The sequence below is a fragment of the Myodes glareolus genome, chromosome 13 (assembly GCF_982192425.1).
Source record: "Myodes glareolus chromosome 13, mMyoGla1.1, whole genome shotgun sequence".
NCBI lineage: Eukaryota > Metazoa > Chordata > Mammalia > Rodentia > Cricetidae > Myodes > Myodes glareolus.
This window is the reverse complement of record NC_142038.1, coordinates 49,147,868-49,175,460: the sequence shown is the minus strand read 5'-3', so window position 1 is coordinate 49,175,460 and position 27,593 is coordinate 49,147,868. Positions and strand designations below refer to the sequence as shown.

Genomic DNA, 27,593 nt, shown 5'->3' with positions numbered 1-27,593 from the left:
TGAATGTTGTTGAAAAACGACCTTCTTGGTTCCAAAGTTTATTAATAGAGACCCATTCTTTTTTGGTTCCCCTTTGCCCCAGCTCCCAACTTCAATCAGTCACCCCACTCTAGGGTCTGAGGGTGGAATAAGATAGATTTGGACTTCATGCATATCTCTAGCTTCCAAATGTATGCTTTTCTTTAATGCAGTACAACGGTCCTTATTCCCCACCCCTCTCACTGAAGCCACTGTATCAAATCTATAAAACAGGAACCGCTCTTATTAAGGGAAAGTATTAGGGCTTATTGCTCAGAAGCATAATTTGCTGTTTGCTCCTCTCTTATTTTAGTGACTTCATAGTACGGACAAAGGGGCTGAGCCCAGAAATGGGCCATGATGGTCCTTGAGACACACAGTCTCCAGGTCTCAGTCCAGTGCTCCTTCCATGGTACCATACTGGATTCCAGAGTCATGATGCATCAAGAGCAGAAGAAGCCCCCAGTGGTGTCTGCCATGGTGAGAGCCTGGCTCCTCCTCTGGTTACCGACCTCCTCAGCTGCTGGCCCTAGGGTCATGTGAGGGGCTGGCTGGAGGGTGGGTTGGAAGTGCAGGGAGTTTGGGTGGGTAAACTGGGTGTCTGTGTTGGAAGGCTAGTAGGGCTGGGGGTTTGGGGGCTGGTGGACTGAGAAGGACTTTCTGGGCATGGAGCAGGCTCTCCCTTCCTCAGGATGAGGCTGTTGAGCTCCTGAAGCAGTTGTTCCTCCAGGGATCCCCGTGCCTGAGGACTGCTCTTTGAAAGGGGGCCTGGAGAAGAGTCGGGTATCCTCTCCTCCTGGCCCAACATGTTTGCTTTGGAGAGGGGGGTTTGGTCAAAGGACCTGTGGCTGGCAAGGGGCGTCTCTGCCTTGGCTGTCCACTCCCATGTGGAAGAGAAGGCAGTCGTGTCCTTGGTAAGCTCAGGGAAGGCCCCGACCTCCTCATACACTGGTTCTTCATACACAGGCTCCTCCAGCTCATCTTGTTCCTCCACAGACCCCTGGGATGACTTCATTGGCTGGATGGGAATGGGACAGCCGAGGATGGGCACAAGGTTAGAGTTGCGGTATTATTAATCCTTGACCAAGTTCTTCCTTGATCAGACACTACAAAATACTTGACATTTATAATGTCACAAAACCCCATGCAAGTGGGTCATACTGCAAGACAGTGAGATGCAGAGGGGTTAAGTTGCCCTGAATCACATAGTAAGGAAATAGTAGTTGGTGAGGCTTGAATCCAGATCTATCTGGCTCCAGAATGTGTTTGCTTAAACCCCGTTTCTTCTGCTTCTCAGATCTGTAATTACTTTCTCCTTCCCTTATTGTATCACCCCTCACTGTCTTCCTCTGTTACATAGACTGACGCCTGCCTCAGAACAGACAACGTTGCGCACCAGGGATTACACACAGGGCTGACAGACACAAAGCCAGAGCAAGCACAATACTCACAAAGAACATGGATAAGGTCCTCCGGTTGTGTAGCCGCCGCTGGACACAGGTGGAGTGGGGAAAAGGGGAGGGAGAGACAGAGACAAAGTGAGACAACAGGAGACGGAGGCAGGAAGTGAGGACACAAAGAATGTGGACAAGAGGGTCGTGGCGAGTGGGTGGGCATCTGGCACGCAGGCACGCTGTCTCCTCCTGCAGCATGACAAAGGTAATGGCAGGGATCAGCTGTTTAGGACATGCTTGGGGGTAGGGTCTCACCAGGGTCTGGTTGGCAGAGAGAAGGGTGGCTCCACTGTCATCTCCTCGGATGGGCAGCAAGGGCATCGTGCCAAACTTCTGACGAGCAAGATCAGAGGAGGAACGACGACGTAAAACCACCGACTGCTGGTCATCGTGCTGAGGAGACAGTGAGGTGTTGGCACTAGTGGACCTGGGAGGCACTGGGGGGTATGGCTGGTCCCCAAAGGCACCAGAAGCCCAGCCTTCAGCCTCTTCCTTCCCCTCACCTGGGCTTTAAGAATGCTTGTGGTCCAGTCCCACATCTCGTCCTCATCAGTGCAGGACAGACATCTGTGGGTAAGAGAGGGATTCAGGAAGCAGAAGGAGTCCTAGCACTAAGCATGGAGGAATGGAGCAGGGGACAGTAGAGGAAAGAGGACAGGGCAGGGCTGGGGAGAGATCTCAGTTCGTATAAAGTGTTTGCCATGCAAGTATAGGGACTAGATTTGGATTCCCAGCACCATGTCAAAAAGGGGCAGTTAGAGAGTGGTTAAGAGCACTTGTTGCTCCTCCAGAGGACCTGGGTTCAACTCCAAGCACCCATGTGGTGACTCATAACCACCTATAACCCTAGCTTCAGGGGTCTGACCTCTGGGGACCCCAGACATGCACATGGTACACAGATATAAATTCAGGCAAAATGACCCGTACACATAAATTTTCTTGATTAAAAAGAAAAGGGAAGCTGATACTGGGATAGTGGCTAGTGCCTATTATCCCAGAGCTGGGGAGGTGGAGACAGGCAGCTCTCTGAGGCTCCCAGCCTAGCCTAACTGGCAAGCCCCAGGTCCTCGTGAATGACACCTGAAGTTGACCTCTGATTTCTGCACACATGAACACATACACGCCGGCACATGCGTGCACACAGACAGGAAGCAGGGCGGAGCCAGAGAAGAAGCTAGCAAGTTAGGAGGTACTCACAGGTGCACCTTATCCAGTATCAAAGTGAAGCCCCACCTGAAAGGCAAAGGGGCCAGTGAGAGAATAACCAAAAGGCAGGGAGGTAATGGCAGGAAAGCTCTAAGTCAGGGCTAGGGAGGAACACTCACGGCGTTGGAGGTTTTAACTTCTTGCGGATTCCCAGGTAGACCTTGGCACCTTCCAGAGACCACTCCCGTTCTGGTTTAGAACTCTGGGAACATGAACAGAAGCGGTAAGATCGAGAGGTACAAGAACATGGTGGTTAGGAAGATCAAGAAGTCATGGGTGCATTGAAACATGTGATGGTGGAGCCAGAAAGGTCAACATCAGGGAAGCAATGAGATTGGCAAGGATATGAGCTATGGAGTCAGGGACTGGTACCATTACAGCCCCTGCTGCCTGACCGGCCACCCAACATTGCACCCCTCTCGCCCTGGAGTGTCACCTTCTTCTCCTTGAGCAGCAGCAGACAGCGGCCACGCAACAAAAAGAACCTCTCCTGGAAGCGGCTTCCCAGCAAGCGAGGTGGCTCCTCACGACACCGTAGCAGGCCCACCCGTGGACTCTCACGCCGGACTCCTGGGCACAGAAGAGCAATGCCAGGTGGAGGCTACTGGGAGAGAGGCCTGAGGAATGCTGGGCTGGGGGAGGAGGCTCACCTGTGAAAAGGCAGCCAGCGTGTGCCATGGAGACTTTTCTCAGGAGCAGAGAGGCTGAGCAGGGCTCTGGAAGCTGGCACCATTGCAGGGCCTGCTCTAGGACCTTTTCTTTGGGGTGCAGTGGCCTCTCTGAAGGGAAATGTTGATCAAGGCAGGTAGTAATCAGAAAAGCTAGTCAAAGACTGCAACCCCCATCTCATCTCCTCATTCACCTATCTCATCACAGACATTTATTTTAACCCTGATGCTATACCAGGTATGCTGTCCTTGGGATACAGTGGGGAGAACAATACATATGCCCGCTTTCTTGAAGCTACGCCAAATGAAGAAGCCAACAGTAAACTGGTAATCAAGCAAAATAGAGATCAACAATAATTAAAAAAAAAAAGGATCTATCCTCGTTAGTATAGTGGTTAAAAAAAAAAGGATCTATTTTTAATTTGTGTGTGTGTGTGTGTGTGTGTGTTTTCCTGGAAGCTAGAATTACAGGCAGTTGTAAGCTACCCAGTGTAGGTACTTGGAACAAACTTCTGGTCCTCTGTGGCACTCTCAACCACTGAACCATTCCTCCAGCCTCCAGTAATCACTTTTAAATAAACAATATTTAAGAGACACACAGAGAACAAAGGGAAAAGCAGGTAAGCAAGTGAGGTAGGCTAGTCAGGCGAGGTTTGTTAGCCGTCGCATTTGTGGATGAGGCTCATCAATCTATCTGAAAGATTAAGCAAAGCAAACTACGTAGATCATGGATGATCTTTTCCATTTATTGGCTTGATTTGGGTTTGGAACGTTTCTTTGCTTTGAGACAATGCCTCACTGTGCAGCCCTGTCTGGCCTGGAAGCTAGAACAGACTGTCCTCCACTTGTCCCTGCCTCACTACTGCTAGGGTTACAGCTGTGTACTACACAGTTTCAGGTCGGATCTTATGGGAGCAAACATAAGAACAAATGCCATGCGTCAAGAAATTCTTCTCGGAGGAACTAAACAGCCAGCGTGGCCTGAATAGGGATGCACGGAACTCGGTGGTGCACGCTTGCCTTCCATCCTCACACACCTCTGTCCAGTCCTCAGCACGGAGGAGAGAGGGTACCATGCTCTGGCAGATGAGATAGAGGATGACTGATGTGGCATGATCTCTGAGAAATGACCAGCAGCCATGCATTCAAGGGTTCGCAGGCCATAAGGACTTGGAGTTTTATCACAAATTCATTAGGAACCATGAATTCGTTAGGTTCAATCAGAAGGTTTTAACCATAGGAATTGTGTGATCTGGTTTATACTTGAAATGTTCATTTGGCTGCTCTTCAGAAAACAGATAGTAGAGAGGCAAAAGCCGAACATTGTCCAGCCCTCCCCAGGCTAGAGCCATGCAGTTCAGTGGTTCGTGTTGGGAGACAGACAGATAATGGTGACTCCGACTAGGGAGGTGGAAACAAGTGAGATGGAGGAAAACGGATGCAATCAGCAGGACTAATTAATCGCTGGATTGAGTATGAAGATGAAGAGGGGTGGACATAGGACCCTTAGGCTTCTGGATCTGATAGCTGAGTGAACTGTGGTCATATTTGCTGAAAAAGAAAAGCCAGAAAACAGTTTGGGCTTTATATTGGAGGAGGGGCCTAGTAAGGGAGGAAATGACAGCTGTGGGAAGTGGCGGTGTCACTAGGCAATTGCATATGTAAGTCTATAGTGCAGAGAAGAGATCTGAACCGGAGATAAAAATGTGGGCTGTCAGCCAGGCATGCTAGGGCATACCTGTCATCCCAGCACTTGGTAGAAAGAAGCAGGAGAATTTCCATAAGATCAAGGCCAGCTTCATCTACATAGTGAGTTTCCAGCCCACCGGAATTAATTTGAGTGTCAGTTAATGGTATTTGAAGCCATGGGGAAGAATGTAAGTAGAAAAGAAAAAAATGGCCCAGTATTGACCTCTGGCTCTTCTAACACTTCAGTCGGGGCAAAGGAGGAAAAGGAACCTCCTTTGAGATAGAGGGGAAACCTTTGCTGAAGCTAAGAGAAGAAGATTGAGAAAAGGAATCATCCACTATGGGAGCACCTTCTCATGTGGATGAGTTGACTACTAAAATGGCCATGACACTTGGCAACCGGAAGTCATTGATGACCTTGGTCATGTGTCCACACAGACAAATGTGTGATCATGCTCACCGAGCTCTCCGTGCTCAAGAATTTCAAATGTCACCCACAAGTCTGTCCCTGATGGTGTCCCTCGCATCTCCAGCACCTGGTTAGTCAGCTCCTCAGCAGTCAGTGTTGGGGACACCTAACATACCGACAACAGAAGCCATGTTGATTAGACCATTGTGCCCGCCTTTCTCCCCTCCCCTCCAGTCCCTAAAGACTGACCTTGAGGGTGACACAATTGTCTGGGAGCTGCTGTTCTATATAAACTTCCATGATGAGATCTCCAGCCTGGGACAACTGAGGGGAGATAGAGGAGGACACAGAGGTTACAAAAACACCAGGATGGAAGAATGCTTCCTTTGTAGCTCCTCCCAACAAAGGTCTCCTTCCAGCCCTCACTCCCAGCATGCCTTGGGCCTTTGACTAGAGCTCCAGAACTGGGAAAACTGCATGTTTAGCCTCATATGGTGCCACCTTAGACAGTGTGATGCAGTGGCTTCAAGAAGAGGTTTGCAGTCAAGACTGCTTATGTCCCTTCTCTGCCATTCACCTACTATGACCTCGAAGAAGTGACTCAAGAGCCTCAATTCTTTATTTGAAAAAAAAAATGAGACTACCTACTTAATGGAGTTGTGTGGTGCTAAAATGAGATTAGAGATTCCTGGAACATAGGATGTCCTCAACAGTACTTGCTATTGTATTTTAAACAATATTCTTCCTGCCCCACCCCATATCCCCCAAGGACTCTTGCTGGCCTTGAACTCCTAGACAGGTTTCACAGAGATCCAGCCTGACGTTGCTTGCTACTTAGCTGAGGATGACCTTAAACTTTTGATCTTCCTGCTTCTACCTTCTGAGTGCTGGGATTACAGATATGTGCCACCACCACGCTTGGTTTTATGTGTGGTGCTGTGTGGATCCAACTGAGGGCTTCATGCACGCTAGACAAGCATGTCATCTGAGCTACATTCCCATCCCTGGCCTGCAGAGGGCTCTGTGGTTGAACTCTTGATCCTCCTACCTCCACAACCCAAGTGCTAGGATTACAGGCATGGGCTACTACACTTGACTTTCCTGAGATCTCCTGCACTTAGAAGTAGGGTGCTGGGGATGTATTTCAGTGAGAGACTGCTTGCCTAGGCTCTGTGAGGCCCTTATTTTAATAGTCAGTACCATAGAGAAAGTGAAATACTGAAGAATCCTCACGGTAGAATAGACGACCAAATACACTGCCCAAAGCAGTTCGCTCTGGGGATTCCCCATCTACCAAAGAGCCAAGAGTCAATGTGCAGGAAGACAGGCTGAAAGGAAGCTTTGCAGACAGAAGGCTCGGTTCCTATGGTGATGTCGCCTCTCCTGCCCCACTTAGCATCTGAGGCAGGGCAAGTTACCTGCACATCCTTCCAGGTGGTGATGAGACTGACCTCCAAGTCGATCTGAGCTGCCTGGTCAGAGTCAATCTGCAAAAGGGCCAAAAGTTATTTCCAGGGCTGCTAGGAAAGGAGGGAAGCGGGGCACATATCAAGGTCAAAGGGGAACTGGAGAAGAAGGTCAGAGGCCTGAAGAGCCAGGAATCAATGATGAGAGGATGTTGGGGGTTGAAGCATGGGAGAAGGAAGCCCAGGACTCTGGGAGGGGGGTGCTAATGCAGGGGTAGGTGAGGGCTTTTGGGATGAGGGCCCATACGCTGAGTTCACAGGGATGAGGTGGAGGGGTGGTATGGCGGGGTTAGGAAAACCTTACGTCAAAGACAGAGATGTAGCCATCGATGAGCTCCTGCAGTACCCGCACCTCATGCTCCCCCCGCCCATCCGTCTGGAACACACTAGGTGCAAACAGGAGGGCCAGGTTTCGTGTGCACATCTGGTTTAGAGCCGCACACTTCTGCACCCTGCAGAGAGAGAGAGAGAGAGAGAGAGAGAGAGAGAGAGAGAGAGAGAGAATCTGAGTCCTGAGTCCAGTCCACGCTCACCACTTCACCAACACAAATTTCGTTAATTTGGCAGGCACTTACCGCCCCTCTACTGTGTACTAGGGTCTAGGCTAAGTGCCGGGGTCAGTGAACAAGACAGCATTGGCCTCAAGGAGCTTTGACTTTGTCAGGGACCTAGTTAAGGTATGGGTGGTCACTACTGGAGCAAGTATCACAGTTTTTATGTAAAGGGCAAGAATGAATATTTCAGGCCCTAAGACCTTATACTCTCTGTTGTAGCCCCTCAGCTCAGCTGCCGCCTTGCTTCCCACCATGATGATAATGGACTAAACCTCTGAAACTGCAAGCAAGCCACCACAATTAAATGTTTTCCTTTATAAGAGTTGCTGCGGTCATGGTGTCTTTTCACAGCCATAGAAACCCTAACTTAGACACTAACCTAAAGTCACAAGGCTAGAATGGAAGAGCTGATTAAAACCCAAGTCTCTATAGTCCCTAAATCCATTCTCTGAACCTTTAGCTGTCTCCCTCATGTAACAGCTCTTCGTGAAATTGATTAACGAATGAAATCATGGCATTGATTTGAAGTGTGAAGGATCAGGAAAGGAAGTTGAGAGGGCCCGACCGTACTGACCGATAGAGATGCCCAATGAGGGTAGCCAGTGTTCGACGGTTGACCCGAGGCAGGCAGCCAATCACTTCCTTGTATTTCTCCAGGCGCTGATTCTTCTGCGGAAGCTCTAGGGATAGAGAAGAGGAGAGCTGGAGAGGAACCAGGAAGAGAGAATGGAGGCTGAGGGCAGAGACTTTCTGAGAAACAAACCCAGGATGGATGTCTCTCTCTCTGCCTCCTTCTTCACTGTGACAGTTTCTGTCAACTTGACACAAAGCTAGAGTCACCAAGGAAGAGCGAGCCTTGGCTGACGAGTTGTCACCATCAGACTGGCCTGTGGGCATGTCTGTGGGAGCATTTTCTTGATTAATGATTGATGCAGGAGGGCCAAGTGCACTATGGGTAGTGCCAACCATGGACAGGTGTAGGAAAAAAGGCTGAACAAGCCATTGGGAGCAAGCCAGTAAGCAGTTTTCTGCCATGATTCCCACTTGACTTTCTGCCCTGGCTTTTCTCAGAGATGGATTGTGATGTGGAAATGTTACGACAAATAAATCCTTTCCTCCCCACGTTGCCTTTCATCATAATGTTCATCACATTAGTAGAAAGCACACTAGGACTTTCCCCAAGTCAAGATCAGCCAGGGTGGGGAATGTTGAAGAGGGGGCTCATTCACCAGTTCCACAGGAGAGCTTTGTGGATGCTGACAGAAGAAAATGGAGATCCCAGTGGACTCTCAGAAGTACCTGCAGCCTCCCTCCAACGAGGCAGCAACCTAGCAGAGGTCACGGGGTCATCAAGCTCTCGAAAGAAGCGTTTGAGTGTGTCAGTAACGTCTTCTACAAAGTGTTCCCGTGGTCTGAGCTTCACTGACCGGGCGTCCCGCCTAAATTCAGCCAAGAGTTTCAGGCTGCGGGCCCGAGCACCCCCTTTCCGATAGACACCTTCCAGCCGGAGCCCTGAAAACAGCCAATAGCCCCTGTTCAATATTGCATGAAGACAGAACACCGCCCACCCAGCAGTCCCTCGATGATCCTCCCCATGGTATGTGGCTGCTTGGTCCCAGCTACTTGCTAGACCAGTCTTGGTTCTTAACTCCCTGCTGGAAAGCCCTTTCTTGACCTCACCGGCATGCATGACGTAACCATCAGGCTGTAGCTCCCACTTTTATTTTTATTAAATACTCTCTGAAATCACAATATGGTTGACTGCATTGTCCACACATTCTAAAATTATGCATTCACCTGATCAACAAGATTTATCTGTAACCCTAACATCAGTAAGTCATTGTTTAGTATCCAAGGGGGATTGGATTTAGTGGTCCTCCCACAAATGACAAAATCTATGGATGCTTAAGTTTCTTATATAAAGTGGTGCATTTAGGGGCTGGAGAGATGACTCAGAGGTTAAGAACACTGGCTGCTCTTCCAGAGGTCCTGAGTTCAATTCCCAGCAACCACATGGTGGCTCACAACCATCTGTAATGGAGTCTGGTGCCCTCTTCTGGCCTGCAGGCATACACACAGACAGAATATTGTATACATAATAAATAAATAAATATTTTTTTTTTAAAAAAATGGTGGCTCACAACCATCTGTAACGAGATCTGGTGCCCTTTCCTTGACTGTAGGCATACAAGCAGACATTTACACATAACTATAGTAATATTTCATTTGTGATTAAACATGTGTGCCACCACTGCCTGATCAGTAAGGCTGACCAGTCAGTCTGACTATTTCACTCTCTGATCTTCAGGCAAGCTTTATTTATTAAAATACAAAAGAAATATCACTACACATAACCCTATATAAATCATCTCTGGATTACTTATAATACCTAATATGATGTAAAGAATGACCAAAAACAGACTACAACTTTTTTCAAATATTCTGTGTTTAGTTGGCTGAGTATAGAGATATAGAAACTGTGGCTACAGAGAGCCTATACACTTCTGGTTAACTTGTAACATCGACAGAGTAAAGAAAAAGTCAGCTCTTTCTCCCACACACATGCTCCTAGCTAAGGTCTCAGGTTATTAATAAATATCCTTTTTTTTTTCTTTTTGAGGAACTTGGGATGGAAACCAGGGCCTCACACGTACTAGGCAAATACTCTGCCACTGAGCTGTGGCCCCAGCCACATCCCTTTTATGAAATATTTAGTCATGTGTTTCTTTTCTTTCTGCTGGTGAAAACGCCCTTTCCAGAGTATGCAGATTGTTGAAACACTGGGTAGTATTGCGTGAGGACCCTGTGATGTGGCTTACGGAGAACATTAAATAGCTTCATTCAGGTCTGTTTGTGCTGATGTTGACCTTGAACGGAGTGTCAATGAATCAACCACATATATTAAACAAACTGCCTTTACACGCCAAAACATGTCAAACAAGTTTGGTGTTTTTTTTTTTGGGGGGGGGGTTGTTTTTTTGTTTGTTTTGTTTTTGGATTTTTTTTGTGTGTGTGTGAATTGGTTGGTAAAAACCTTGTGACCAGAAGTTCAGAGGACTCTCATCCTGCCTCTCCCTTGGGACTGATATTCAGTATTCAAGTAATTAAGTGTTTGCAGTGGCTTTGTAGAACATAACTCCTGCAAATAATAAGAGCTGATGATGTTTGTTTTCTTAATACCCATCTTTCCCAGTAGCCTATGAGCCTCGCAGGGCCTTCCCTGTTCCCCCAGCCTCCTCGCCGACAGCCATATGGTAGCACCTGAACCAACAGCTATCAAATAAATGAGTACTGCAATGCAGACCTTGGAGGGCAAGGTGTGTCCACCTCGGGCCTTCTCTTGAGGCCTCAAACTGAATACCAGGGAAGCTAAAAAAGGAGTGAGGAGCTGGTGATTGTAAGATCAGTGGATGAGCTTACTGCCAAAGTGGGGAGAATGTCATTAGCCACTAACTATCCACTGCCCATGACTGGGAAAATACAACTCCTTGTATGGTCATAAAGGTGTCTTTCTTTTTTTCCTTCAATACTAGGATTAAACCCAGAGTTTCTTCCATGCCAGGTTAAGAACCTTATCCATAATCAATACCTTCAGCCCTTTTTGTATTTTTTATTTTGAGATAAGCTCTCACTAAGTTGCTTATGCTGCCCTTGAACTTGTTCATAACCTAATGCCTTGAACTTAGAATCCTTCTACCTCAAATTACTGAATAGTTGTAGTGACAGGCCTGTCCCAGCAGGCCCAGTTGTTTTCTTTGGTTCCTTGGCTGGTTTTGATGCTGGGGATAGAACTCAGATTCTGTAACCACCTTGGTTTCCTAAGAATTTTTCTTTTTCAATATCCAGCCTCCTAAAAAAAAAAACGTTTATACAAGATGTAGATTCATTAGGCCAGACTCCACAAAGACCAAGAGTCCTGGACATTCTCTCTTTCATAGAGTTATTCTGTTCAGACCTGCGGGGATCTTGTCCTGCCCAGTTTAGCCCTTGCCTCATAGACGCCTCCTCTCAGTCCACCACATCTCCGAGTCCTCACATTTCTTGTGTCCCTCTCACCCTCTGTACCTGAGTCACCTCTGAGCAGGGACAGCCTGCCGGGCCCTGTACTCTTAGCTTAACAAGCACCATCTCACTGCCACACTAGACTGGAAAATGAGGACCGATGGTTCCATTTTATAGATGAGGGAATTAAGGCTCAGAGAGTCACGTGGCCAGCTGGTGTTGTGTTCCAGGTAACACGCGCACACGCACACTGGCCTTCTCCAGCCCCTCCCCACTGGCTCATTGTCAGTCAGAGCCCACGCACCATGCTGTGTGACGAAACTAATGCAAGCGTCCACAATGATCGGGATGTCGCCCCGGCTCATCTGCTGCTCCTGCAGCCCTGTGCCACCCCCTCCAGCAGCACTCCCAATGGCTGTGTTCCACGCTGCAAAGTCTAGCCGGCCGTCCCCCTGCAAATACAGGGTCCTAAGACCCAAGAAACCTGAGTTAGAGCTCCAGAGATCAGACAGAAGCTGAGGAACACACGGAGCTGACTTCCCAGAGCTACCAGCAGGGGGCAACAACACCAAGCCTAGATAGTTCCCTAAACAGGGGAAGCAACTTTGAGGAAGCAGGAAGGAAGGAGTGGGAGGAAGCTGGGTTCAAAGGGTCACAGATAAGTAGAACATTACCTTCCTGTCTCTACCAGGACCAAGTGCTCCTTTTTGTCTGGAGTTTCAGCTGCAGAGACCACACCTAAAGAAGAATCCTTGACCATTATCATCACAGTAAAGACTCATAGGTACGTAGGTGCCAGATTAGCAGCCTTACAAACAATGGCCCACTGGTAAACTACACACTTTTACACCCATGTGATATATGATATTAAATAATTTGCTAAAAGGGGCAAAGCTGAGTTAAGACTCAGGTCTGTTGTTCCCAGAGTCCTACTGCTTTATTCTAGCATGTTCCTCTTCCAGAAGGCAACAGTGAAGACACACACATAGTCCCTCATCCTGGTCCCCAATCAGCAAATAATATTTATTGAGTACTTACAAGTTGCTTCCTGCCAGGTTCTGTGATAAAAGTTTTTATGTATTTCCTTATTTGAACCTCATTCTAGTCCTTGGAGGAAGGTTTTACTGTTGTCCATTTTAAGATTAGAAATCCAAGGCATGGAAAAAGTTGAGTAACTCCTCCAAGGACACAAGCTTGAAATTCATGGGAATGGGGTCCAAAACTAGGTAGTCTGACTTCAGACCCTAGATCTGAGCTATTACATTCTGTTCTTTCCCATAAGGATTCCCAAATAAAAAAGGTTCTGTCTCGCTGTTGCCCATGACCACCCTTGAGCCCTGTCCACACCCCTGCTCACTGATCTCCTGTAGACGCCGTAAATGCACCATGTCCTCAGGGGCTGGGGGACCAGGGCCCGGTGCTGGACACAGGAAGAGGTGGTCACCACGAAGGAGGCCGAACCCTGACAGCCAAAGACCAGGAGCCGGGCCTGCGTGGGAGGGGGACCGTAGCGACAGGCGACCCATCCGCAACAACCCAGCACCCAGCAGCTGGTGACAGCTGAGTGGGGAGAACCACTGTGGAGGTAGAAGTGGACATGGGTAGGAAGGGAAAGAGAGTGAGAGACCAGGAAGGGAAAGCAGGGGTGGGGGGTGATGGGGAAAGAGCAAAGGAGAGGCCCAGAGAGAGGAACAGAAGACAGGGAAGAAGCTCATTCAGTTTGCTCCAGCATACAGGAGACCCGGTGTGGCTATCTTGTCCCCCCCTACTTTTTTTTTTCCGGTTTTTGAGACAGGGTTCCTCTGCATAACCCTGGCTGTCCTGCAACTTGCTCTGTAGACCAGGCTAGCCTTGAACTCACAGAGATCTGCCTGCCTCTGTCTCTTCCTCTGCCTCCTGGGTGCTGGGATTAAAGATGTGTGCCTCCACCACCCAGCTTGTCTTGCTCCCTAAGTGAAGTGGGAGAGGCTCTCCTGAAGAGTCACCATGCTTTGGGCAACCTTCCCCACAGGACACTACAGGGAGGCTTCACGGAAAAAAGAATGTTTCGAAGTCACACTCAAAGCAATTCTGTTCCAGCTGCATGAGTTAAAAAAATCTAGGGGATGCTATTGGGTTTTTTTTGGGGGGGGTTGTTTTTTAAGAGTTCCAATCTGTCACCGATACTTTTCATCAAAAACAGTAAAAATTAACTGCTAGAAAATTAAAATGAAGAAGCAAAGACGGGCTGGGGAGATGGCTCAGTGGTTTATAACACTTGTTTACTCTTGCAGTAGATTGAGTTTCGATTCCTAGCACCCACATGGTGGTTCAAAGCCATCCTCAACTCCAGATCCAGGGGATCTGATGCCCTATTCTGATCTCTGTGGGCACTGTGCATGCACGCTATATACATACATACATACAGGTCAAACATTCACACACACACACACACACACACATACACACACACATACAGGCCACACATTCATATAATTAATATATATATATGTATATATAAAAGTAAAAATACTTAAAAAAAAGAAAGAAAAAAGAACAAATTCTTAACTTGTATAATTAGATTCAACAAATAAAATTATTCCGCCAAACTGTTATGAAAGATTCAAAATGCTTCCTCTCAAGCTCTGTGCACACCCTATCATGGCTAGAACAAATAGTCAGGAGACCACAGCACGGTAAGCGGAGTGTCAGTTGCAGCAGAGATGATACAGGGAGGCCAGAGAATGGCTCCTGACCTCTGGACATGAGAGGTTGCTAAGGACATTCCAGGGTAGCAGCTTTGGGGAGTCTAGGCAGAGGAAGGCAGCCACAAGGGGTTAAGGAGGAACAGCGGGCTGCACCCAACTTTCTGAGAAGTTGTCAGGAGGGAAGGAAGGTACCGGGGTGAAAAGTTGAAGGTGAACAGAACTCGGGAGGAGAAGCTGTTTTAGGATGGGAGCGACTGTCGTCATCATCAGCGTCACCACCACCGTTCTTTCAACGCCCACAGAGAGAGAGCTTACTGTGTGTGGGCCTCACGTGTCACTTAGTCCTCATCCCTAGGGGTGAATTTTTACACCCACCCTGCAGACATGGAAGAGCTCCTGGGGCTAAGTTGTAGGACTCAGATCTCAGGATGTCTGGCTCTGAGCCTAAACTTTTTACTTCCAGGAAAGGAGGCTCAAATACAAAGACTGACTTGTTGAGGTATGGAAAATGTAAGATTTATGAAAGTAGCTTATAACTGGCCATGATGGTGCATGCCTAATATTCCAGTGCTCGGGAGGCAGAAGCAGGAGGACTGCTTAAAGTCTAAGGCCAGTCCTACATAGCAAGACCCTGTTTTATTGAAGGAAAAAAAAAGGAGCTTTTGCCTGTTGGAAAACTAGAGAGCAGGAAGATGGCAACAAGAGTAAGGGGCTAGTAGACTTTCTTGAATTTTAGTGCTCTGCCTTCTAGCTCTGTGACCTTGACCGAATGAATTCCTAACCTCTAAGACTGTATTTCCTTTCATAAAATAGATCATCAAAAATACCTCTAAAGGTTGTTGGAAAAATTAAATGAGACATTGAGTGAGCACTTCTTAAAACACAGGGATTGGCACAGAGTAAGTACTCAGCCAACATCGCCTGTTAGAAGAGAAGAGGGTAGGAGTGGGTGGGGATGGGGACTTTGTGAGCTATTGGAGAGGGGTCTTGTCTCCTCACCTTGCCCACTGCGGTGACCCAGGCCTCCAGACTGTCTGCTCCGTCTGTGGCAAAGTGCTGTATTCTTCCGCCCGTGAGGATGAGTTCAAAGGAAAATGGAAACCTGAAGGATAGATGAGGTCAGGAGGACAGCAGGGGATAATGAGGGCGCTGCCAGGTTGGGTACTGGTAAGAGTCTGGATGGAGAGGGGAGTGTCACCTGTCAAGGTCACCTGGATCAGCAGGTGGGGGGCTTACACCCAGACATACAACATCCTGGGGCTGGAGAAGGCTGAGGGGTTCAGGGCTGCTCTCTGATGCAAACATTTCCAGGGCAGCTCCCAGCACACACCACAAGCGGGGCGGAGCTAAGTGGGAGAGAGAGAGAGAAGAGCTGCCACCATGTCACAGTCCCTGTTCCCATATACTCATTTCCTGTCAAGCCTTCTTCCTATGGCTGAGACTACGAAATCTTCAAAGTCATTCTAGCAAATGGGTTTGTATTTAAACATTGCCCTGCAGATGGGAAAACTGAGGCTTGCCATTGTGCAGTATGCCTGAGTCACACAAAGCCGGAGAAGAGTGGACTTTTGACCCAGATAGTCTGACGTCAGAGCAGAAGCTCTTGACTATCATCTAGTGCTATGACCTGACCTCCAGCATCCCAGTCCACTCCAGGGCACGTTCCTATCCCAGCCCTGTCCTTCTGTCTCTCTGCAACACATTAGCCCTAACCTGTCTCCTCCCATCCCCTGGCTCCCGCTGGCTCACCATCCCGGCCCCTGCGAAGGGGTGGGGCTCCAGCCTTGTTGCTGATGGGACCGCAGTATAGGAAGCCTCTGTGAGAGGCGGGCACTACCACTTCGTTGTATACTCCAGGGGAGGAGTCTGCCGGGGAAGAAGGGATCAGGTGAGGACAGTGCAGGATGGCATGCCTTCCATTGGACAATGCATCCAGTGGGACCAGACCATGGGACCCAGTTCCACCAACAGCATGAAGTGCCGCCCAGTGGGACTGAGTCCCTCACTACCCAGACTGGAAGAGTGCCACAGGAGGAAAGGAAAGAAGCCTCTAGCCTAGTGCTTGCCTACTTCTCTCCCCACCAGCCACCCAACCAGGCAGGCAGTACTAAGTGGGCACTCCAGAGCACGGCCATCTTTTAAGTGTCCTGACCTATCCAGTCTGATAAATGGAAGCCAAAAATCATTAAACCAACTACTTATTCCAGCAATAAGAATGTCCCCAGGAAGCTGAGACCTGCCTGGCAGGTTAATGCTGTCAAGATGGTAGGGGACTAACACCTGGGCACATTCTATTCTAGGCAGTGACCTCAGAGTCTTATCACTCATCCCTTGACCTCAGGAAGTCTGGAGGTTAGGCAACTGCCAAGCCTGCCATTGCGATAGATAGGAGAATGAGGTAATGGGCCCCTCCTGAAAGAAACGCGTCACAGGTTGGGTGTGGGAACTCCTAGGGAGGTAGGGGGTTACTTGAGAGGATAACCTGATGGTAGAAGACTAAGCAAGCTGCCATTGAGGACTGAAGGGGACCAGGGCTCCTCTCCCTCAGTGGCTTCTACGCAGAGGAGCTGGGTCATGTTCTTTAGCAGGTTGGGTCCCACCATAGCTGCACACAGTGCCTACAGGGAAGGAAGAATCTCTGTCAGCCTCCCACACGGTCCAAGCGCGCCTCCAGTTTATCACCAAAAGCAGCCATTATCAACCACCCAAGTCTAGGCATTCCAATACAGACTGCACCCCATCCCCCATGAACACCGGACCTGTCCCTCCTACCTGTAGAAGCTGGCTATGATCCGGTTGCTGAGGGTGAGGCTTCCGGAAGAGACCCAGCTTGTACTTTCGGGAGATAAACTCTCCCCGAGGGCCAGGGAGTGAATCCGGATGCAGCCCTTCACCTGGGGGTAGTGCCCCTGCCCAGAAGCTGTTGGCACGATCGTTTCCCAGGACAATGAACAACTACAGGATGGCAAGAGGCAAGGATGAGTGGCCAGAACTCAAAAGTCTCCAGACAGCCTCATCCCCAAGTTGGACTCCAAGTCTGCTTTTGGACGCTCCCTCTCCCTTCTCCACCGCTTCCCTCAGACCCCTCACCTGCACTATCTCATTACTCCAGACACTCGTGTCCAGCTTCAGGCTCTGCACCTTGGAGATCCCAGAGCCCAGGGCCCGGTGCTGGCCTGAAAGTGTGTGAAAGCCATGTGGCAGAGTGCTCTGAGTCCCGCAGTCCCTCTCCTCCCCCTCCCCGTTTGTGCCTGAGGCCCACCTCTCGCCCACCTCTCACCTGCACACTGCTTGCAGATGACCACCCCCAGGTTGACGGCAGCCCAATCCGGGCGGGAGGCCCCGCAGTCTGCACAGTGTCGGTTTGCCCGGTTTGACCAGACCTTCTCAGCCACCTCGTAGTCAGACAGGGTCTCGGTTACTGCTTCTTGCAGAGCGGCCGCCCAGCTCTGTCGAGCCCCCCCAGACTCGGCTGTGAAGCTGAGGGGTGGACAGCCAGTCCATGGGCATGGACCTCCCGCCACATCCTATCCCAATGGCCATTCCTACAGGAGCTACCAGAGGCCACTTCTGGGTCAAAATTATTATTTGTATTTAATTTTTGTCAGGGTCTCATCTATCCCAGGTTGGCCTCAAACTTTTTATATGGTTGAAGATGACTCTGAGCTTCTGACCCTCTGGCGCCGAGGACTGGGATCAGAAGCATGCACTACCATGCCCGATTTATGTCGTGCTGGGGACCGAACTTGGGGTTCTGGGCACGCTAGACAAGCAACTGGAGCAACTGAGCTATCCCCATCTTCCTTTCCTGACATCCTGACCTTGCTCACTGAACCTGTCATCTCTAGCCATTGGCATCCTTCGGAAGAGGCCTCCATCCCTCTGCACCTTTGTGATCTCCCTTGAAAAGACCCCAGCCTCGCCTTCCACCAGTCTAGGCCCCACCTGAAGCAACGATGAGGTGTGAGCAGATCAAAGCTTCGACTCTTGGTCTCTCGGACACTGCAGCCTTGCAGTTGAATGAAGCAGATCCCAATGCCCAGAGAGAAGGCCTAGCAGAGTCAGAGGCGCACAACACCGTCAGATTCCAGAACGGGCCAGCCCGGCTCATCAGCTCCTGCCCAGCTCTCTTTACCTGTTCACTCTTGTACAATGCCAACTCTCCAGGGACCAAGGCAGCAAACACCTTGGCCTTGTGTCCACGCAACTCCAACATGCCGGTGCGGAGGGGTCGTGGTGGGTGAGGGGGACGTGGGTGGCCCAGGAGGCGCTGTTCCTTCAGGCAGGATTGCAGTGTGGAGCACCATAAGTCACGTTGAGCTGGTGGGCCGTGGGGACAGGGAAGCAGGTCAGTGGGATGTGTGTTCGTTAACCTAGCCTCCCTCCTGCCCTAACCCAGTGGGCTCGGACCCTCACCCTCACTCTCTGTGCGGAACACAAACACTCTCTGGCCGGTAATGACCTGAAATTTGTTGTCCTTGCTGCTTCGGGTCATCTCGATGGCAGTCAGAGGGATGACACCTTTGGGGAAGGGGTCCTAGAGAGAAAGCCCAGGGATCCAGGGGGACAAGAACTGAGCTCTGTGCACTGGACTCATGAGCTCAGCATTCAATGCACAAGGTTACAGCTGCTGAGCCAGCTCCCTCAGATGCTGACAGTGAGCAGCTGTGGCCTTAGGTTTCCCATCCTTCTAGTCCTCAGCCTCTCTCAACCCTCCCTGTCTTTCCCTCTCTGGTATCCATGTAGCAGCACCAGCCCCCTACCTTGTCACTGCCAAAGTACGTCAGACTCCTTCCATTGAACTGCACAAAACGTCTCTGGAACACATAATTTCTGAAGAAGGAGGAGGCCGAGATCAGTTAGGTGTTTGGGAATGCATGCTAAGGGCAATCACTCGGCCTAGAACCTGTCTGTACCCTACCTATCTCTAATCCCTTCTCCTCTCCCTTCCCTTCCTAACAGCCCTACCCCTGAGGTGAGAGTTTGTCCAGCCAGCCGCTGAGCAGCGGCATGGGGCGATCCGCGGTGGAGGAGAAGCTGGCATAGGGTGAAATGAGGTCATCACTGGTCTCTTCTGCATCCCGGGTGGGTACTGAAAGGATGGTGTCCCCAGGTAGCTCGAGGCTGGCATAGCCAGCATCTTCCCGTGTCTCCGGATCCTGCCTGCTGAGCATTATGGGTACAAGAGGAACACAAGTCAAACTAGGTGCCCTTGACAATCTCTTGGTAAGTTCCCCATCCCTACCCATAAGCACCTATCACATGTCTGGCAGGTGCGAGATCTACTTTATAAACAAATGGGGTAAAGAAGCTAGCAACCCAAAGGGTTGCCACGAAGCTTCATCCTGAGTGTACTTGGAGGTTTTACTGGGAAATGTCAGTCTCCTCTGGAAGTGGGAAAGATGTGCAAATGCCATCCTGCCATGGTTGTTCATAGCTCATCAACATATAGGGGGCTGGAGAGATGGCTCAGCGGTTAAGAGCATTGCCTGCTCTTCCAAAGGTCCTGAGTTCAATTCCCAGCAAACACATGGTGGCTCACAACCATCTGTAATGAGGTCTGGTGCCCTCTTCTGGCCTGCAGACATACACACAGACAGGATATTGTATACATAATAAATAAATAAATATTTTAAAAACCATATATATATATGTATACACACACACATATCAACCAACATATAGCATATTACTGTTGCTATTGTTTCTCCAAGATGTTCTTGGCTTTCTTCCCCCTGACTTAGCTCCCAAAGGTTCTCACTGGCATAAAGCAAATCGCCCAAATGGCCACCTGCTCTCATTCTTGTCCTCCCTCCCACAGTCCCTTCTCTCAGAGTCACCAGTGCTCTTTGAAAAATGCAAATGAGATCATTGCATTCCTCTACATGAAACTTCAATAATGCCCCATTCATAGTTAGGATAAATGCAGATTTCTATGCATGAACTACAAGAACTTGCAAAATGAAGTCCCACGACTCCATCTTATTGCACCTTCCCCTTGCTTGCTGTAGTCCAGCCACACTCTCTCCATTCTTCAGGGTCTTTGCGCATTTTGTCTGCCTAAAACGCATTTGCTATGCTTCTCTCATCCTCCAGGTCTTTGCCTATGGCATCTTCTTGCAAAGGATAGATTTCTGTACTGATCCAATGGTTCTCAGCCTCAGCAGTACAAAACTTGGGAAACTTTAAACTAATATCAGTCTGTGGATTTTTATTACAAACACAAATTTTAATCTCTGGGGGTTCGGTTCAGACACCTGTGGTTTTAAAAGTTTTCAGGCTGTGGTACAACCAAGGCTGAGAACCACTGCTCTACCCTGTTTGTTTCCTATTGCACTGAGAATCTGAAGCAATCAGACAAGAATCCCACAGACTCACAGCGCCACGTCAATCCAATTTCGCGCACATACTCTGCCTACCTCCTGTGACTGTAATAAACACCTGTCTAACGCCAGGCTCTTCCCCCATGCACTCGATTTCACAACTCTCACCTACACAAAGACATCACTGCGGATTTTCCCACCTTCCTATCCACCAAATTGTCCTTATCCACTTACAGACACATGCAACATGCCATATAAAAACTGTTTGCTTCACTCCACTTCTGCCATTGACGGTCATTCTAAATCTTTGTTCTTTGCAGAAAAGTGCAGCAATATAGTCTGCATTTTCTAATCCTTTCTATTTATTTTATTTTCCTTTTCTTTTTTTGTTTTTTTTTGTTTTTTTTTTTGTTTGTTTTGTTTTTGTTGTTGTTGTTGTTTCTCTGTGGGTAGCCCTGGCTGTCCTGGAACTCATTCTGTAGACCAGGCTGGCCTCAAATTCAGAGATCTGCCTGCCTCTGCCTCCCTAGTGCTGGGATTAAAGGTGTGCACGGCCACCTACCGGTTTCTCTCTATTCTTTCTTAAATGCACTGATCGGGCTCTCACCCCTTCCACTCCTTGTCAGAGTCTCCAGTGACCTATATGATTCCAGAGGTCCATTCTCCGTCCAGACTTACTAAGCATCAGCCCGCTCAGCAGCAAGACACAGCTGACCTCTCCCTCCTCCTTATGTCCTTCCTTTGGCTTTGATGACATCATCTTCCTTCTCTGACTATTTCAGTTAAGTCTATTTAATGATTCTTTCTCTTCCCCAAACCTCTGGATGTAGGAGGGCATTGAGGCTCTGGACTGGGTCTCTTCTCCCTCCACATTCCTTCTAAATGCTGACAGTTTCTATATTGAAATCTCTGGCTCAGATAGCCCACCCAAATGATAAGTAGATGTGGTAGCAGTTTTGTTTGTCATTGGCTCCTGGATCTACTAAACACCTCACATTTCATGTCTGAAGCAGAGTTCCAGGTCTGTCTCCCCCCTCTTGCTTGATGCAGTCTTTCTGTCTCAGACCACACTCCATGAACTCTTATGTGTTCAGAACAGCGTTATCCAATAGAAATCAACAAGGATTATATACGTAATTTAGCAACTTAAAGAATAAAAAAAAGATGGTTCAGCACAGTCAAGAGGACTGGCTGTTCTTGTAGAAGACTCAGGTTTGATCCCCAGCACCAAAATGATGGCTCACAACCATCCATAAAACCAGTTTCAGGGAATCCAATACCCTTTTTTGGCCACTGAGAGCAACAGGCATGTAAGCGGTACACAAATGCAGCCAAGCACAGATGTACATGCAGCCCAAACTCTCATACACTTAAAATAATTTTTAAAATGTTTAAAAATTAGTTTGTTTTAGTAGTCCATATTTTATATAACCCAGTATGTCCCAAATGTAATATTTTAGTGTGCAATCAATGCAAACATCACTATGATAGAGGCTGGAAAGATGGTTCAATGGATAAAGTTCTTGGTACATGAACATGACAACATGAATTTAGATCCCCAGCACACATGAAAAGTCAGGCACCGTGCTGAATTTCTGTAGCCCAGCAATGAGGAGCAGAGGTGGGTGGGTCGCTAGCACTCAAGTGCTGGCCAACCTAGCCTCTGAACTCCAGGTTCAGTGAGAGATCTATCTCAAAAAAAATAAATAAATAAAGATAAAAATACATAGACAACTGATATTGTCCTCTGGCCTCCACACATGGATGCATGGCCATGTGCACCTGTGCACACATATATGTACACATATGTACATACCCCTCACACACTAAAAAATTACTAAGATATTTCTTTCTATATACATTGCATTCATCTAGTACACATTTTTGGCAGTAGGTTTTGGCAGACGTTTGATGTTCCCAGCTCTTCTCAGTGCAGAGCAGACCAGCATGCTTCACATGCTCGGCAATCACATGTGGTTAGTGGTTACCATAGAGGACAGCAGAGGCTCATGATGAGGCCCTCAAAGTTAATGCTTGGCTGCTATCTTTCTCTCACGCACCAACGCAGTGTGACACTTTACCCTCAAAATGCAGCCACTTCTCGTCAACTCTGCTCCCATCACTGCACTCTGAGATGGCTCGCCCAGATCACTGCCCCCAAGGAAACACTCTTAGCAGCCTCTGCCACTTCTGCGGCCACATCGTTCCCAGCAAAGCAAACAGAGCGTCCTGCCACGATCTAAGTCAAAACTCTCCGGTGGCTTCCCATGCCACTAAATGTAAGAGTGACCACCACTGTAGGTCCTACCCCTGGGGCCCCTTTCCTTCTGCCATCTCCTCTTCTCAGTCACACCCACCTGACCCAGCCACACCACTGCCTTCCCACTGCACCTGCATCTCCCCAGGCTGTATTCCCACCATTCCCTCTGCCTAGGATACACTGCCTTCAGAACTCTCCACAGCCAGTTCTTCCATTCAGGTCCTTCAACTTTTTGCTCAAATGTTACCCTCTATCTCCCTCTTTCCCTTCCCTTCTTCCCCCTTCTCTGTTTTATACCTGTATGCCCCACCTCCATGTGTGTGTGTGTGTGTGTGTAGATAGAGGATAACATTTGAGTACAATCCTCAGCGCAGAGGATATTTTTTAATGGTCCAACAACTCACTGAAAAGCTACAGACCTTTCTAACTCCAGCTCTCTAAACCTGTTCTACTACACTGTATAAAAAACTAACATTTGCTAGCTGGCTGTGGTGCAAGCTTTCAATCCCAGCACTTAGGAGACAGAGGCAGGTAGCTGTCCAAGTTGAGAGTGAGTTCCAGGATGGCCAGGGCTACACAGAGAAGCCCTGTCTTGAAATGCAAACAAACACACAAAACCATTTAATAACTATCTTCCTGGAAAAAGATGACTGAGCTCTTGGGAGCACTTACTGGTCTTCTAGGGAACCTGGGTTCAATTCCCAGTACCCACAGGGTGGCTCAGAGCTATCTATAATTCCGGGGATCTAACACTCTTTTCTGGCCTCCAAGGGCACCAGACAAGCACATACTACACAGACATATATGTGTGTATATACACACATATATATATATACATATATATATACATACATACTACACACACATATATATATATGTGTTTTGCCTGCAAAACACCCATACACATTAAATAAAAATACACCTTCACAAAGAAAGAGACTTTTTTAAAAGGGATTTCTGCATATACTGACCTCCCTAAGTGTCTTTATCTGGCATTTAGCAGTGTTCGGTGTTTGGTATTTGCTGAATGGGAGCAGTACTTTTGAATTTTAATTATGTATCATTTGCTTACATACTTCTTTTGTGGCCTGTCTGTCCCATTGCGTCACAAGCTGCCTGGGAGCAAAAATGAGTCATTGTCTATGCCCTGCATCATTAGTGCTTGCTTGCCACCAAGGGGATGCTCAATGCGCATTTGATGAGTAACTGGACACACGGCCACCGTTGCTAACTCAACTGCTCCTTAAGCTTCCTCCATTTCCCCACCACTGTCCCTCTGAGAACTCACCTGTGTTCAGCCCTATCCTGACAGACACCTCTGCCATCTCTCTTGTCAGGGGCTCCTGGGACCCCCACAGGCTGGACACCGTAGTACAGGCAACCAGGATCCATGATGTGCACTGCCAGGATGAGGAGAGAGGTAGTGAAAAAGGGAGAAGGAGTTAGGTGAGCGTCTGAGATGCCAGTGGGCACAGTTCCTCGCTAGCAACCTGCCTACCTGTGCCTATTGTGGGCCTGAAGGCAGGGGTTGGGGCAGTGGCCTGGGAACTGTCTGGAGTCCTAGAAAGAAATTCTGTTGATTATTAAGGGGAAAGGACAGTCCCCATGCCCTGTTGATTTCTTCCTCTTCTCAGGATCAAATTCCCAGGTAGCAAACCAACTCACTTGTCCTCAGCTGCCTGGGCCCCGCCTCTTAACTCCAGGCCAAAGTAGATGGCATTGGGCATCATCTCCATGGTATTCGGGACTGAAGGCTGCTCAGAGGAGGAAGGATGGAGAGGAGAGGACCTCTGGCTGCGCCCTGAGTCCTTCGATACTTCTGGATCCCGGAGGGTTGGGCTCAGTCCAGGCCTCTGGGCAGTGGCAGGGCCACTGAGCCCAAACACTGTCCTGGGCTTGGGCACAGGCTTGGGGGGTTGGTCATCGGGGGCTGGGCTGGGAGATGGCTCCATGGTACTATCCTCCTGGCAATCCAGGGAACCCTCAGAGCCCGCCTGCAACAGGCGCAGGATGCGTTTCCGGTGTCCGGTAGCACTGATGCCCAAATGCCTCAGCTCCTCGTGGCCCAGGCGTTGGGCTGCACCAGCTGTAGCTAGGCCATGCCGCCGGAAAGCGTCTGCATACTGCTCCAGGTGCACCGCAGCCAGCCACACAGCGATGTCCAGGTCCTGAGGGGCAGCCATGGGCTCTCAGGCCATTGCTGGGGGGAGGTGCAGGGTGAAGGGAGGACTCAGGCTGAAATCCCCCCCTTCCTATCCCAAAGTCTGAGGCCTGGATGGGGAGTACCAGCCTCCAGTCTTCTTTCAAAGAAGAAGGCCCAAAGGCTGTGATCTGGGGACAGAGCCATCCCAGGAGGTAAGAACTGACTCTCTCCTTACAGGAACTGAGGAGACTGAGGCCCATTCTGGCAGCAAGGGGTGCTGGTGTGGGTCCCCAAGTGCCTGCCTCTGAGTTCTGTTCCTGCTTTCTGTGCACTCAGCTGAGTAAGCACAGAACAAAATGCTGGAGTGCTACGGGGCAGGGCAGGGTGAGGAGGTAGAGAAGCAGAGGCCACTGAGCTGGCCAGATCCAGCTGCGGAGTAAGACAGGTGAGGGGCAGGCCACAGAGGGAGAAGAAGAATTAGCCTCCACTCACACTGGTTTCCAGAGCTGAGGTTCAGGGTGGACATCCTAATCCTGGTCATTCCCAGTTCCTCCTCCCCTTCCACCTATTGTTTCTCCTCAGACTTCCTTCCTGTCCCTCTAGCCTGGCCACCCCCACATCCTGCCTGCTCTGGTCAGGCTGCTCAGAGGCCCCTACTAATCCCAGTGTGTGGGGTCCTGGTCTGGGCAGAGGCCACCTAGGAAACAGAGATGGGTGGAGAACCTGGCTGTATAAATGAGTGACCAAGGGGAGAGGTAGTCCTAGGTGTTCTTTGTTCCCCACGCATGTATATGCATGTACACATGCACGTGCGCGTGCACGCGCACACACACACACACACACAGAGAGAGAAAGAGGGAGAGACTCAGCTGTGTGAAAACACAGATACAGACTTGGCAGTGTGGAAACACACACACATAGACTCAGCAGTGTAAAAACACACAGAGAGACTCAGCTGTATGAAGACGCGCGCATACACAGACTCAGCAGTGTGAAAACACACACAGAGACACCCAAATTCTAACTCAGCAATGCGAACTCCCCTGCCCCCCCATCCAAACCTTCCTTTTCTGAGCCTGCCTTTTCCCTACCCTAGCCCTGCCCCATTGGGCCAGCATACTCCTAATCCTTTTCAATAACCTGGATTCATCTCAAATTCATTTCTCCCCCGTCCTGCTCTTGTCCTAGCTCCAGTTCCACTTCCAGTATCTCTCAAAATTTACCTTTGTCCCCCTCCTCTGTATTTGCTCTGTATTATAAAGTTTGTCTGGCCCCGATGTTCTAACCAAGTCGTAAGTTCTATCCGTAGCTCTGGCCACCTCTGACCCTTGCCTGGCCTCTGCTGTTTGCCTCTATTACCGCTGCCCCATCCCTGCTGCTCTCCTACTGGGTTCTAGCCCAGGGCTCCCTCTCCATCTCAGGGCCAGTTCTGGCCTCTCTATGCTTAGCTCCCATTCCCAGGCCCGGCTGGGGAGCAGGGTGTTAAGCCTCAGACCCTGAGTCAGATTCCCCTCTCTTGGTGGGTGACTCAGTCTGGGCTCAAGGGCATTTAGCCACTGTCTGGGAGCCAGGAGGTGCTTGAGAGCTGGAGGCGGCAGGTGCGGGCGTGTCCCCGTGGGGCACAGCGGGCTTTGAGGAAGGCAAGGAGGGAGGGGGCAGAGGCCCCGCAACAAGGAGGGGCGGATCGCGGCAGGGAGGAAGGAGAGGAGGAGAAGGGAGCCAACACTGAGGGGCCCTGGGAGCCCACGGAGGTCCCGGAGGAGGTGATGGGGTGGAGTCTGAGAAGTTGGGCCCGAGGAATCGGGGTCCTCACCTCGCTGTGGCCTCCGTCAGCTCCCGGGTGCCCGCCGCGCTGTCCGAGACCGGGGGTCCGGCTGCGCCAGCACCGCCTCCCCGCAGCCCTCCCCCGACAGCCCAGCCCAGCCCCGCCCCGAAGGCTCGAGGGCTAGCGGCTCCTTGTGCAAGCGAGCGCCCGCCTTCAGGTGGTTTGGGCCCCTTACCCAACCGCCTTGCTTATCAGGGGTCTGCGCTCTGCTTTCTCCCAGAACAAAAAGTAGGGACTCAGAAACTTATGGCAAAGGGACTAAGATAGAAGGCCCGGTCAGAGATAGGGATAGAGAGTAGAAATAGAGGGAGAAAGAGCATTGCAGAGGACATTTGGGGGAAGAAAGTGTGGGGCCTGAAAGCTTCTGGCCCCTCTCCCGCACCCAGCAGGGTGAACTGGACTCAGGCACCCACTTAAATGGGGGATGAGAACAGAATGGGTAACGCCTTCGGAACTGAGGACCACTCTCTTTGCTGGGACCTCCCTCGGTGTTGAAGCCCAGCAGAGGAGGCTCACCGGCTTTTGTTGCCCCAAGCGCTCAGCCTAGGTTTCTTTTCCTGGGTCTTCCAAATCGAGGCTGCCTTTCTGGGGCAAGCACGGTGACCATACATGCTTGGACCTTTTCATTCTTGGGAGAAGCTTCTTCTCTCGACTTTCCCACCTGACGCTTCCTGAGGCATGGTGGCCAGTAGGAGGATTGCCTCTCCCCTCCCTACAGCAGTAGCAAGAGCTCCAGCCCTGAAGCCTGTTCCCCAACGGCCTCCTGCCTGCCCGAGACACTTCCCCCCTCAGAGCAGGGCCAGTGTTCAGCTCTGTGTGGTGTTGGAGGGTTGGGGGTGTGCCGGTCTGTGTGTTTTCCTGTTTGTATTATGAGAGGAAGTTGGCTGTG

The 27,593-nt window shown here is 49.7% G+C and overlaps 1 protein-coding gene across 6 annotated transcripts; it reads right to left on the bottom strand.

The window, feature by feature from the left end:
• Positions 1 to 22: 22 nt before the first annotated feature.
• Arap3 (ArfGAP with RhoGAP domain, ankyrin repeat and PH domain 3) lies at positions 23 to 27,524 on the bottom strand. 6 transcript variants are annotated; one of them, XM_048419284.3, is made up of 33 exons: positions 27,221 to 27,523; positions 24,402 to 24,936; positions 24,235 to 24,296; positions 24,025 to 24,136; positions 19,122 to 19,319; positions 18,917 to 18,986; positions 18,570 to 18,690; positions 18,289 to 18,473; positions 18,099 to 18,205; positions 17,434 to 17,633; positions 17,244 to 17,329; positions 16,926 to 17,108; positions 16,636 to 16,771; positions 15,903 to 16,019; positions 15,352 to 15,499; positions 15,153 to 15,255; positions 12,824 to 13,043; positions 12,141 to 12,204; positions 11,771 to 11,934; positions 8,764 to 8,976; positions 8,039 to 8,144; positions 7,215 to 7,362; positions 6,863 to 6,931; positions 5,694 to 5,768; positions 5,496 to 5,610; positions 3,329 to 3,457; positions 3,115 to 3,248; positions 2,798 to 2,880; positions 2,670 to 2,705; positions 1,976 to 2,039; positions 1,728 to 1,865; positions 1,470 to 1,508; positions 23 to 1,036 (listed from the first exon to the last, which is right to left on the bottom strand). In XM_048419284.3, the coding sequence occupies exons 2-33, from the start codon at positions 24,917 to 24,919 to the stop codon at positions 554 to 556; spliced, it is 4,626 nt and encodes a 1,541-aa protein (XP_048275241.3). In that variant the 5' UTR covers positions 24,920 to 24,936; positions 27,221 to 27,523; the 3' UTR covers positions 23 to 553. The 6 variants fall into 6 exon arrangements, with proteins under 6 accessions (XP_048275241.3, XP_048275243.3, XP_085556080.2 ...); XM_048419286.3 differs by having other exon boundaries at positions 19,122 to 19,316; XM_085699954.2 differs by having other exon boundaries at positions 24,402 to 24,904; positions 27,221 to 27,522.
• Positions 27,525 to 27,593: the final 69 nt, after the last annotated feature.

Excerpts from the sequence above, each read along its gene's own strand:
- Arap3 (XM_048419284.3), bottom strand. The coding sequence starts at position 24,919 with ATGGCTGCCCCTCAGGACCTGGACATCGCTGTGTGGCTGGCTGCGGTG. Across the intron at positions 3,249-3,328 it reads CGCTGGCTGCCTTTTCACAG|GAGTCCGGCGTGAGAGTCCA; the intron begins GTGAGCCTCCTC and ends TTCTGTGCCCAG. Across the intron at positions 1,509-1,727 it reads TCTCTGCCAACCAGACCCTG|CGGCGGCTACACAACCGGAG; the intron begins GTGAGACCCTAC and ends ACCTGTGTCCAG.